The 13163-nt window shown below is 55.5% G+C and overlaps 1 protein-coding gene across 6 annotated transcripts in view; it reads left to right on the forward strand.

Annotated features, from left to right (window-relative positions):
- Positions 1 to 13163, forward strand: part of GAS7 (growth arrest specific 7) — a 200515-nt gene that overhangs the window by 156597 nt on the left and 30755 nt on the right. For all 6 annotated transcript variants that reach the window (XM_045984789.1, XM_045984794.1, XM_045984791.1 and 3 more), the window contains one exon: positions 7901 to 7954. In XM_045984789.1, the coding sequence (XP_045840745.1) occupies positions 7901 to 7954 (54 nt within the window). The remainder of the gene's footprint in view (positions 1 to 7900; positions 7955 to 13163) is intronic.

The raw sequence follows: 13163 nt of genomic DNA on the forward strand, positions 1-13163 counted from the left end.
TCTGTTGACCCCTGTGCAGACACCTGTCTGTACCCTTCCCGTCTGACAGGCTGGGCCACTGAGTCTCAGGCTGCTTAAGGGACTCGGGCAGGTGACACGAATACTGAGTGGTCAGTCTGGACTCAGTGCCGAGCCCCGTGGTGTGCTGCGTCCAAGGACGTGACGTGTGGCTTATTTATTCTCCCCATCAGCGGTATCCAGAAGATGTTCTCAGTGAGGGCTCCATCAGCCCTCTCTGGGCCCCAGGGGGATGACGGTGACAGTGACAGTCGCTGGTGTTCAGAATGAGAGTAGATGCTTCTTATCCACAATGGCGGGTCCCCTGCACCAGCCACTGAAAGAAGGACCTCGTGCTCTGTTGCTGCAGTCGCCTTAAAATGTGACACTTAGCTTTCACGCAGGCAAGAGCATTACTTTTTGGAAACTTCCTGAAGTTGTCTTAGGAGGATGAGCATCAGGCTCAGCTAGCATCCTGGAAAAGAATTCGGACGTCCGCTTGGACCGAGCCTTCTTACAGTCGGATGGACTCACTCATCATGTCAGCCTCTTGTTAAAATGTAGATTGTGCTTTGAGAGGCCTAGGAAGGATCCTGAGGCCAGGCAGTCCCCGGAGTGATGCTTAATGATGCTGGCGATGCTGATGCTGGTGATGCTGGCGATGCTGATGCTGGAGATGCTGATGCTGGTGATGCTGGCGATGCTGATGCTGGTGATGCTGATGATGCTGGCGATGCTGATGCTGGTGATGCTGGCGATGCTGATGCTGGCGATGCTTATGGTGCTGGTGATGCTGGTCATGGTCAGGGGACTGTGCCTGAGCAAGGAGGGTCTGGGTCTGGTCACTAGTACACAGCGTATGTGTGTGTGTCCCCTTCATGCCCCTGCTCGGGGCACACATCACACGCAGCCCTGGCACTGTGTGTTTTCTGCTGAGCCCCCGCCCCAGCCTTTCCAGCACAGCCTCCGTCAATCTGTTTGGAAAGAAGCTGATTTACCGCCTGGCTGCGGACTGCTTTCTGAAGCCACCAGCCTAAGTTCTGCTGTGTTATAACATACCCAAAGAAACCCAGTGCTCCCCCCGCCCATCCCCAAAATACTGTGCAGCTGTTCCCGAACTTTTTAATTTTTTTTTAACGTATATTGATAGAACCTTCTCAGAAGCTGTTTGGACCCGGGAATATCCCCCTCCAGCATCTGTTCTTGGGAGACATTCAGGGATTCTGATTTGTGTGGCCAGTGTTCCCTCAAGCATTATTTACAGCCCTGCGGCAGGGGACCCAATAAAAGTGTCCAGTGGCGGGGGGAGGGGTACAGTGGCATCTGGCACCGCACAGCCAGCCCGCTCTCTCGTGTGGACGAGAAAGCCCATTTCTGAAGAAAAGTTCACGAACTGAAGAAAAGACTGAGAACCTGATGCCGAGCAGGAAATGTAACACGCCCGCTCCGTTACACACCCAGTGGTACTCGGGAGGGGGAAACCCACATGTTCGTGAAGACGACGGATGCAGAGAAAAAGAAATGAGAACGGTGATGATGGTCCTCTCTGTGGCTACGTGTGACGCTCCGTGGGGACATTTGTCTGGAGACGTTTCGGTCGTCACCGCTGGGGACGGGGGCATCGTGAAGACGGTCCTGGAATATGACCAGTCATCCCCCAGGGCACAGGACAGCCCCCCACCACCACCACCGCCGGCCACAAAGAATTAACCAGTTGGAAAACACAGTGGTGTTGAGGTCAAGAGACCTTGGTCTGAAGAACGTTCTCTTTATACGTTGCAGGATCTTTTACGTTTCCTAAAATGAATATATTTTACTTGAGAAGGAGACAGGTGCCCAGCGCATTAGGAGAAGCAGGCTACCCATGTTTGGGGATGTGGGGCCATCCTGCTGTGGAGACCCAGGAGGGGGCAGGGAGCAGCTGCTTTAAGGAGCCGGGGGGGGGGGGGTGCATTGTTTCTGGACCGTAACGGGGAGAGTTGAGGTATCATCGAAGTAACAGGAATAAATAACACAGCACGGAGAGAGCAAATACGGTTGCTCACCAGTTCCCAGACCTGGAAGGTAGCATATTATTTTTTGAGGCCATGGAAGGCTCTACCACAAAGGTGCTTGGGGCCAATCACAGAAACAGGATGAGAAGTTTTAGTGTTTACACAGAGTGCTGTCAACAGAGGATGCCTGATCTATACAGCGCCCTCACGCATGCGTAGCATTGACTCACGCGGCCCCGGGCTGCCGGTTGTAATGGACAACGATGAAGGCATAGTAATACTGGAAGAATGAATGAGTGAGCAAACGAGCACAGGGCCATTTGAGATACAGGGTTGGGGGCAGGTCAAAATGCTTGCCCAGGGTATGCTCCAAGCCCTGTGTGTTCTCTTTTCGGTGAGCTGGTACCCCCCAAGCAAGCTCATCAGGGAAATGACAATGTGTGGGGGGAACGTGTCGCCACTGCCTCTGGTCTTGGGCCAGACTGCCCTCTTCTCCCCCAGTCCTGGGAGACTAGATGGCTGGGCACAGGTGGTGGGGATCTGGCGCCACCCAGTGGAGGTTTCTGGCCTGGGTGGGTTGCCCAGATGCTAGATAAATGGGGCCCACTGGACTGGGGGGCTGGGACATCAGAGGCTGAGTTTTGCTGGCCTTTGCAGAAGCATGTCCTGGCCTGCCCCGTGGTGGGATCCCTCTGATCCCTGTGCATGTGGAGCAGATGAGGGACCAGCCCAGGCCCTTTTGTGAAACCCTTTCTGTTGTCCTGCCTTCCTATATGGGAGAGGAGAAATGGGTGGGACCAAGGGCTTGGAAACTTAAGGGTCCCAGTCAGGAAGGGGGCTTGAGGTGGAGATAAGATGCTGAAACTCACCCACCTAATGGGGACACTCCCCCCCCCCCAGTCCAGTGACACGTGTTCCTTTGAGCATCTCCTTCGTGGCCCAGGCACTGAGTCACAAGCAGACAGAGCCCCTGCCTTGGTTGAGGCTGGTAGCTGGTGCCAGAGGAGACAGGAGATTTCACGTCGGCCGTGGTAAGCTCTGGAGGAAGTGTGTGCTCTGGGTGCCTGCTTGGGTGGCCTTGGGGGTGCTGGAAATATCAGTGATGAGCAATAGAGGACGACATGGTCAGCTAAGACTGGACAGATGAGGGAAGGGTTAGCTTAGCCCCTAAGTGGGTGGGGGTGGGGAATAGCCTTCCAGGTGGAGGGAACAGCGCATGTGGATGCCTGGAGGAGGGGAAGGAGAGAAGCGGTTTCAACAAACCTGCAGAAGCTGTTGGGGCTGTGATTTACTGAATCAGCAGGTGCCGGGAGGGTGGGGGCGGGCTCTGGGGGAGTCTGCACAGGCCTATTGTGAGGAGTTTGGGTTTATTCCAGCGGTGCCAGGAAGTCATTGAGAGGTTTCATTCTGGATCCCGCCTGCCGAGGAGGTGGGACCCAGGCTATTCATGGGCCGGGAGACAGGGTCAGAAGACCCTCCCAGCCCGGGCTCCCGGGTCAGTTGTGAACAGCGTGCTGTTCCCCCAGCTCTGTTTTGTAGGTCACCACCCCCCGTGGGTCCTCACCTCACAGTAACAGCAGAGTGGCCCAGGCCAGAGGAGGAGACCAGGCTGGGGAGGGACTTTTAAGAAGGAAAGGAGTACAACTTTCTAGAATCATAGGCAACAGCCATTAAAAACAAAACCAAACCAAAACAAAAAAACTTTGATTTTGCACATTAGCGAACATTCAGAAAAGTAGAAGGCATGGTATAATAAAGTCCTAGGGACTAGTCATTTCACTGCGATGATTATTGATCCAATCTTGTTTCATTTATCTCCCCATTTCCTCTCCCTGCCCCCTCCCCCAGGATTATTTGAAAGCAAAGTCTTGACATACTGTTTTGTTTTATTTTATACTTATTTATTTGACAGAAAGCACAAGCAGGGTGTAGCAGAGAGAGAGGGAGAAGCAGGCTGCCTGTTGAGCAGAGAACCCAACGCAGGGCTCGAACCTGGGACCCCAGGATCACGACCTGAGCTGAAGGCCAACACTTAACCAGCTGAGCCACCCAGGCGCCCCCTGTCATATTGTTTTAATTGGGAACATTTCATAGTGTGCCTAGGTAGGGGAAGGCATGACCTTAGTGTCATTAGCCCATGTAAGAAGACATTAATTTGGTATTATCATCTAATACCTAATTCACATCCACAACATGTCTTTTATAGCTGCCCCCCCCCAAGTCCAGGGTCCATTCCAGGTTGGGATGCACGTTGATACGTTGTTGGCTAGATCGCTTCAGTTTCCCTGTTTATTGAGATATTGAGGTGAAATTCACTCAGTCTACAGTTTGCCCATTTAAGATGCACAGCGTGGAGGTCATAGAGTTACGCAGCCATCATCACAATTAATTTTAGAGCATCCCCAAAAGGCTTTAGCACCCACTAATGTACTTTCTATCTCCGTGCATTTGCCTCTTCATATATGTGGACTTGAACCCCATGTGGTCTTTTGGGTTTGGCTTCTTGCACTTACAACAATGTTTCAAGGGCCGTGAATTTTGCAGGTGTGTTAGCAACTGTGTTCCTTTTCTATGGCCCAATAGTATTCCATCTGGGGATTTACCATCTCCTCTTATTTCTGGCTTTTAGCTTCCTTTAACCTAGACTGTATTCGCCGCACATTTGGTCTTTCGTCTTACCCCACGGTGACTCTATTTGGGAAGAGTCTGGGTCAGTTTAGAATGACCCATGTGCTTAGTGTAATTGTTTTCTTCTGCTTAGACTTGGGGCTAACAGCTCTGGCAAGAATGTCTACCATCTGGGGCCTGCCAGGTTAGCATCCTACCCTCGATGTTAACCGGGAGTTTGAGCTCCCTTTTAATGAGATGATCCCTTTGTAAGGGTACGTTTTCCCTTTCTAATAAGCCGGTAATCTGGGCAGGGGGCGTTGGGGGAAGCAGGGTGAGACCATGGGCATATCCTGTTCCTTCATAGGCTTTTCATTCAGTCCTTTGAGCATCCTTGGTGACCGTGGCCTGGATCCATTTTTGACTTTGGGGTTTGCAAATGATGATTTTGGGGGGAGCCTGGGTGGCTCAGTGGGTTAAAGCCTCTGCCTTCGGCTCAAGTCATGGTCTCAGGGTCCTGGGATTGAGCCCCACATCGGGCTCTCTGCTCAGCGGGGAGCCTGCTCCCTCTTTCTCTCTGCCTGCCTCTCTGCCTACTTGTGATCTCTCTGTCAAATAAATAAATAAAATCCTTTTTAAAAAATGGTGATTTGGGGATATTTATCCATTTTTATGGGCATTCTTCCATAAAGAAATACTGCCCCCCCTTGCCTTTTGAAGTTACTCATTTGTAGTCCTTATTCATAATCAGGCTCAAATTGTCCCAAATTTGGCTTGTTGGAACTTCTCTCTGCTGGCGCCTGGGTCCTTTTGCGTAGATCATATCGTTCTTTGCACGGTCTCTAACCTCCCAGAATAATAAGATGTTCCAGATCTGGAACATCTGGAATGAGCCGTTTCTCCCAAGGAGCCCGGCTCCTCTTCGTATGGAATGATATTTAGAAACCAACCTCCAGCTAGTAGGTGGTCTCCCAGTGATACCCTTTCGTAAAGTGCTACCGGGGTGTGTGTGTGTGTGTGTGTGTGTGTGTGTGTGTGTGTGTGAGGGAGAGAGAGATGTGGACATATGTATATGGCATATATATGACATGTATTTATGTGGATGATGCTGGAAGAAAGCCACAGGCCATCAGCAGCAAGCCCAGAACCCAGGGTGCCTAGAAGAGCCTGGGGTCACCCGCTGGTCAGCCCTGGCTGAGACCGCCCCACCAGGAGGGCAGAGAGGGGGAAGGTGCTCACACCCAGACATTGAATGTCCCCCGACAATGCCATTACTTGCACTCCCGTCCCAGCCCGAGTTACGGGGAGGATGGTCACCTCTGTGACTGGCTTCCTTCCATAGAGCCTCAGACACAGTAGTCCCCAAATCCGGGTTTGTGGGTGATGGAGCTTTCTCCACCCCTGCAGACATGCTTAGAAAAGGAGAGGGTGTCCCCAGCCTCCACGTGGGGAGCTGGAAGAATATGGAGGGAAGCGATATTCAGCCCAGGGCTCTAATTTCCTCCGCTGACCACACCCGAGGCTCCCCTCCCGCCGCCCCCTCTCTGGCACGAATGAGCCTACAGGAGATCCCTGCCCCTGTCGCAGGATAGCAGCACCTGAGCCCCTACCTCGTGGCCTCCGTCCTCCTCCCTGGTGGCCCAGTTTGGGCAAATGCCCTGGGGTACCACTGATAGCCCAGGAGGGTCCAGGTTAGGCGAGCTGGATGCACCGGTGGTTTGAAAATGCCTGCAGAAGCTGTGGTTGGTCACAAGCCTGAGGTCACCCCAGAGCCTGCTGGGGCTGCTGGAGCAGCTGCTAGAGGTGGGGAGCCTTGATGCACGACAGAACGTAGATCAGCGTGTCCGCAGCGGAGGCCCCCAGGCTCTGCTTCAGAGGCGCCGGCCCCCTGGAGAGCTGCTGGGTCAGCTCTGGGAGGTGCCACTGTGACCCGATTTAGGGCCAATTCCTGCTCATTCTCATGCCCTCCAAAGCCTGTGGACCACTGAGAGCAACCAGAGAAAGTGAGAGAAGTCACGTGACTTGGCAGGGGACTCTTGTCTGTGACGCTCTTAGGGTATCGGGTTCCGTGAACTGACTTTCCTTACCATCCCAGGTGGGTCTGGACGAGAGTAAGGGGATGAGCAGACTGTGAGCAGGGCTCTGTCAGGCTCCCCGTTTTGTGTGCTGAGCAGAGGGGGATCCTGAGGCGGGGCTGACCCACATGCCCAGATGTTTATCCTGCTGGTGGTCCAGGGCTGTGTTGGCCTCGGATGGGATGGGATGGGGGACCGCTGGTCCCCCGAGGCTGGCTGAGAAACCCCCTTACCATCCACCGCCTGACGTTCCGCCAGAGAAAGAAGGCTGTGGGTCCCAGTACATGCCTGTGATGGCCTCTGACAGTGCCTTGGGGTGTACCTTGAGGTGAGCCCGATTTCCCACTCATCGAATGGCTCAGGATAGAATGCCCAGCTCGGAGACCCTCTTGAATTACTAATGAAACTGCTACTAACAGGGCAACGAAGACCCAGAATGGACCATCCTCCCCTTTAGGGTCACAGTCTCCTATGACCAGTGTGGTGTCTCAGCTGGTAATCCTTAATGTTCTGTCCCAGAACCATCCTGGGACTGGGGCAAGCTGCTTGGGACGCGTGGGCTCGGAGATATTTGGGACAGTGGCTTTTTTGCTGGAAGTGGAAAGACATAAAAAGGCAATCCAAAGGCTGAATGAATGAAAAAGCAGGAAGGCATCTGTGCTGAGAAATCTCTCCTGCCTCTCAGGGTCGGGAGAGCAGCACCTCACGGAGCTGGCCAGGGGCCCCGTGCACATTGCACGGTTGAGGGTTGGATATGTCGGACCCCGGGGGCATTCAGAGTAGGAAATCCTGTTCTGAGTCCTTGGTGCCAGGGGCTGGTGGCCTGCTTTAACTCTCTGCTCCCCCCAGGGGCAGCGTCTGCACATTGAGGCAGCACGCTTAACGGTTCACCAGCAGAGGGCAGCTGACGTGTTCACTCCCCAAATCGGGCTGGGAGAAGAGGAGGGAGACCTGGTTTGGAGCAGCTCCCTCCGAGCCTATGCTGGGGGCTTCCTTGCACTCACTCACCTGCAAGCCCGGCCAACCCCCACCCTTCTCCCCGGGAGCATTGTGGGGTCAGGCGCACTCCCGCCTGCCCTCTTCCAGAATATGGTGACTTAAGGGTTAATGGGAGCACACGCGTCCCTGAACTTCCCCAGCACGGGGCTCTCGGGGAGCCCCGAATAGAAACCCGAAATGTCCAGTATGGAGAACAGCCTCGATGATGTCTCTTGCCTCTCTCCCCAGAACCTGGGATCCTCCTCACCAGGCAAAAAGCAGAACAAGGAAAACACCATCACGGTAAGCGACTTCTGGGGGAGGGGGGCCCACAGGTTGGGGTGAGCTGGGGCTTTTCTGCCATGCTGGGCGGTTGCCATGGCAATGTGGACCGCTGAGTGCAATCCCAGCCTGGCATCTGGGAAGTTCCGAAGCTTGGATGTTGCCGAAATTCTCCCTGCCTCCCCCCAACCCCTAGTCCTACCCCCACCGCTGCCCCATGTCTCCTGTTCATTTCACCTTTCACATTTTTCTCTCCCGGGTTCACCGAGTACAGGCGGGTTTGGGAATGATGCAGAAGCCATTTTGCAGGGCGGGCTGGGGCGGGGGGGTACACATGCCAGGCGGATTGGAGGGGGTGGGCCTTGCTCTCAGCAGCGACATGACATGTAAATTACAGCCACGGTGAGGTTGCTTTAGCACGGGGTGACTTGCGGAAGATGTCAAAGTTAAAAACAAGAGAAAGCACCCTAAGAATAGAGTTCCGGACGGGAGGACAGGAGGCAGGCAGCTCCTGCCTGGGGTGGCCAGCCCGCCTCGCTCCTCCAGAAGCCCGCCAAGCCCCCACGGGCGAGCTGAGGAGGACCCCCAACACACACACACACACACACACACACACACACACACACACACACCAGCCCCGTGTTGGGGAAAGGGGGCAAACACCGTGTGCGGGTGCTCAGGCTGCAATAACTTGGGGACACGAGAAGTGTGGTCCTGGGTGGGCTGCTTGGTCGCGAGTGCGGGGGAGTCAGGAATGGGGATCCTGCTCCCTTAGACGCCCGCAGAGGCAGGAGCCGTTCTGACCATCGCCACGGGGATGAGACCGAGAGTGGGTCCACTTCCCTGGCTCGTGCAGGCTGAAAATCTTGCTCTGGGAGAAAAGAGAGGGTTGGATACACAGTGACCGCAGCAACAATAATTGTTGCCCTTTTAGTGTGCACTGAGTATGCACCGGTTGTGTTGTGAGGGGCTCACTGAGCTCTCCACTTGCTGTGCGAGGTGGCGGTACGGGACCAACCTCGTGTGGTGACTGTGAATGAAGGCTCTGGAGCCGGGGTGTCTGTTAAAGCACCTACTATCTGCACAGCAGCCTGGGGTGAGTTTCTCTGCCCCACTGTGCCTCAGTGTCCACATCTGTACAATGGGGAGATGAGGGGGTACCTGTGCCCTGGGGATAGGGTAAAAGACTAAATGAATCTGTATACAGAAAACACTTAAAACAGAGCCTGGCACGTAGTAAGTGCTCAGTGCACACTCATCTTCTTGACCCTGTTTACAAATGGCAAAACTGTTTACAAATGCCTCGCCAGCTGGGACGCATCGGGATTCAGAGACCTGTGCTCTCCCGGCCTGTGGAGGTTGTCTGTGGAGGAGAGTGGGGCCTAGGGCAGGGCGTGAGCCAGACCCAGGGACAGACCGTCTTTCTAGTGCCACAAAATGCCCCAGGCAAAACAGGAACGTCCCTATAAAGTTCCCCGGAATGGTGCGGAAAGGGGGAAGGAGGGGAGGCTGGTATATGAGAATTGCAGAAGAAAAGTTAAAAGGACAAATGCAGAGTAGAAAGCACTTTGCTGGTGGGGATGGTCCTGGTGGCCCCAGGGTGGGGCCCGAGTCACCTGCCGTGCCCTGGCTTTGGGCTAGAACTTGGCTCTTGGTCAGGGTCTCCTCCGGTTCATTGTCTGTCCCTGCCTTGCGTCTTCCCTCCTCCTTCCCGCTGACCTAAATCAGAGCTTCTCAGAGCGAGCCAGCAAAGTGGAGAAGGCAGCCGAAGCCTCTGGGACACTTGTTTAAAATGCAAGTTCCTTGATGGATTCCTAGACCGACACTTAGTTGATCTGGAGCCCAGCCTGGATGGACGTTTGCATTGTCACCAACACCCCCCACCCCACCGTGGTTTTAAATAAACACTTAAGCCTCGGGGAACTTTTGCTGGAGAAACTGAGGACAGGAGGGACTGGCCAGAGGGCACAGAGCGGGCAAGGAGCAGAGGTGATGTGTCTGGGCCAAGAGGAGCGAAGGCCTGCGTGCTGCTGCTCCTTCCCATCCACATCGCCCTCCCTCCCCCTGCCCCGTTCCCAGCCCTCCCTCGGGGCTCCTGTCCTCCAGAGCTCATAGTTTCCCAGGGAGGAGACCCTGCAGGGCGGCTGGATAGGGTAGGGGGAATGAGGGATATCCAGCTCCTGGGGCACCGGCTAACCTCTCCGGGCGGGTGGGGACGGGGTGTGGAGAGGGCAGAAAGCAGTCTCCCCCGTTGTCCGATCCCACACAGCAGACATTTGCAGGTATTCGCTGAGTTGCTCGCTGGGCAGCAGAGGATCTGTGCTGCCGGGTCCCAGGCCGCATCCCGATAGAGTCGGGATTGAGCTTGATTCTGACATTCCAGCTTCCCTTCCCGTGGCTGGCCTGGAGCGAGCTCTGGGTGGGGCCAGGCTCTGAGTGGGCTGCTTGATTAGGACTGACAGGCAGTCATGGCTTCTCCCAGCCCTCGGCACAGACACGGCGTGCCAGAAATCTAGAGGATTCTAGAGGAGATGACTACAAAGCGTACTAGCCATATTCCTCTCCTGGAAAGAGGAGTCTGGGGGACTCCTGTCGTCCTTGGCCCCCGCTTCCTCTTCCTCATGTGACCCATCGGTTGCCCTGGATCCCTGGTGGGGGGGGGGCATGGGGGGCTGCAGGTGAGCCCTTGGGGTCTTTTCTGCTTGCACAAAGCCTGGCTGTGAGTTCCACTCTTGCACACCCTCGCACATCAGCCTCCCTCCAGAAGCAAACACAGAGCTAGCTGCCAGGTAGCTGGACAAGGGACCATGGGGCAGGGAGGGGTTCTGGTATTTATCCGCGGGTTGGAGAACACAGTGTCAGCGTGGAGATGCTACCAGTGGAGGATGGTGACCTCAGAGGAGCGAGGGCGGAGGTCACCCCCCCAGACATTCTCCTCTCCCCCCTCCATATCCCCTCTCCTGCTCCCTGTCGAGCACCCCTTCCTACCCGAGCCCCTGCCCTGGCTGGGGTGTGTGGAAGGTAGCATGACGAGAGCTCAAAACAGCTGGATTGCCTGACTTCAGACAGGGGCTCTGCCGTGACACACAGACTGTGTGATCTTGGAGAAGTTACTTAACCTCTCTGTGCCTTAGTTTGCTCCTCTGTAGCACGGGGCTAATAATGGTATCCGCCTGGCAGGGACAGCAGTTAGGGCAATGGCTGGCACATTTTCAGCTCTTCTTGGAGCAGAAGGCGGTTCCTGAGCGTGTTCCCCGTGGTTGCGGGGAGGAGTATGCCATCCGGGCTCTCGCTGTGCCCAGGAGGCCTTGGGAGGAGGGCAGGCTTTGTCCCGAAGGTGGTGTTAACCTAGAAAGTGGCTCCCCGGGGGGCACGGGACTCCACGTGAAGTTTCCATGGGGAAAGTCTTCTCTACATGTTCTTCTTTTGGGTGGAAGCCTCTCCGTTGTGGGCGGTGGTCCTGCCTATCTTGGGAGGCTTATTACCAGTGGTAGATTTATCCCAGAGCCGTGCAATCACTTATGTACTTGTTTGCTTCCTCCTGAGGCTGTAAAGTCGCCGAGGACAGAGACCGTTCTGTCAGCCTCTGGCCTACAGTCATTGCACCAGGAAATGCTTACTGAGTCCCCCCAGGGGCCTCGGCTTGCCAGGGATGAGGGAAGCAGCAGGGAAAGGGTCTCCCTCCCCTTGTGGAACAGACGGTCTGGCTGATTAAATGGTCGTGAGAAGCATAATTACAAATGTATGTTTGCTAAGTGCTGGAAAGATCTAGCATCTCGAGGGGCACGCAAGAAACATTTGCACGCGGTCAGTGGACGGGTAGCAACGTGACTGATGGCCGGGATGATGACCAATGACACCAGAATGCGTGCAGGGCTCCTGGCGGGGTCCTTGAGGATGGGCTCCCCAGGGATTCCCAGTGGGTACGACTGCCTTCCCCCAGGGGGCTGCGGGGGTGCAGGGCTCGGAGGAGCATTGGGGTAATTATCCCTGTGGGCCAGCTGGGAGCAGACGTCCCCAAAGCAGAGCTGGGAGAGGCGGGCACAGGCACCCTGGGGCCCCTGGCCAGTCCATCCAAAGACCGGTGTCCCCACAAAGTGGTAGAAGCAATGACAGAGATGAGTCCTCACCTCTGTCCCCTGACAGGGTGCTCTGAAAGACATTTGTGTCCACTTCCGAGTACCTCCGTCCCCCTGGTTCCATGATTCTTAACACCCGATCTAATGTCTCTGTTGATTTGTCATTGGATTTCGTTGAAATTTGCACGGACCCCATTATTAAGCAACACAGGGGTGTCCTGTGATCGCAGGTATTGGTAGAAAGAGAATAACCAGCCGGTGAAATAAGGAATATGCGAACCTTTGGAATCTGGCCCTTGTTTCCATGATTGTCAAAGTGGGAGACTCCCTTCTGGGCACCCCTTGAGGGTGTCAGCCTGAAAAGAGGGTTTGGGGAGACCGTTGCCTGATGCTGGGCATCATGGAGAGGCTGGCCCTCCCCCACCGGGAGGCACCAGGAGGAAATTTCCCACCCTGGGGCCTCCCTCCTTGACCTTGGGGAAAATCTATGCTCCCCATCTCCGGGGTTCTCTGGGTCCTTCTTGCCCCTGGTCTTTCCTGCTGCGCCATGCTTCCCTCCAGACAGGGCATCTCGGCCCTTCCTTCCACCAGGTGTGTGTATCCCGGAGGAGGGCGCTCCTGTCCTTGGCTGGGACTGTAAGAGAGACCCGACCCCTGGCAGCCGGGGCGGGATGTGGGACGATGCCCGTGCGACATGTACTCAGCATCCCGTGAGCCCCTGAACCCCGAGGTCAAGGCTGGGGGCCCGTGGGCCTGACTTAGCTTGCAGGGGAGTTTCTTTGCCTGACACGCTGCTGTTGTTGCCGTTGTCCTCACCGTTACTCCCATTAACTTTGAATTACATGCCAACCTTTCAACCTGGAGACACTTCACACAATCGTCCCGATTTTCAGCCCCTCTTGGGTCGTGTCACCTGAGCTGCCGACCCACCGGGCTCCTCCTGCCGGCTTGCCAACAGTTTGCAGGAGCGAAGAGGAATCTGCTCCTCAGAAGGATCTCGCAGACCCCGTCCCTTCCCAAAGCGGAGGCCGGTCGGTCACCCCCACCCAAACTGCGGCCTGTACACAGGCAGCCCCTCGCCCATTTGCACGGCTGTTTCGCTCTGGAGTTCGTGGCCTCTGTCCAGAACCCCAGGGTTTTCTGCACCGTTC

The sequence above is a fragment of the Meles meles genome, chromosome 18 (genome assembly GCF_922984935.1).
Source record: "Meles meles chromosome 18, mMelMel3.1 paternal haplotype, whole genome shotgun sequence".
NCBI lineage: Eukaryota > Metazoa > Chordata > Mammalia > Carnivora > Mustelidae > Meles > Meles meles.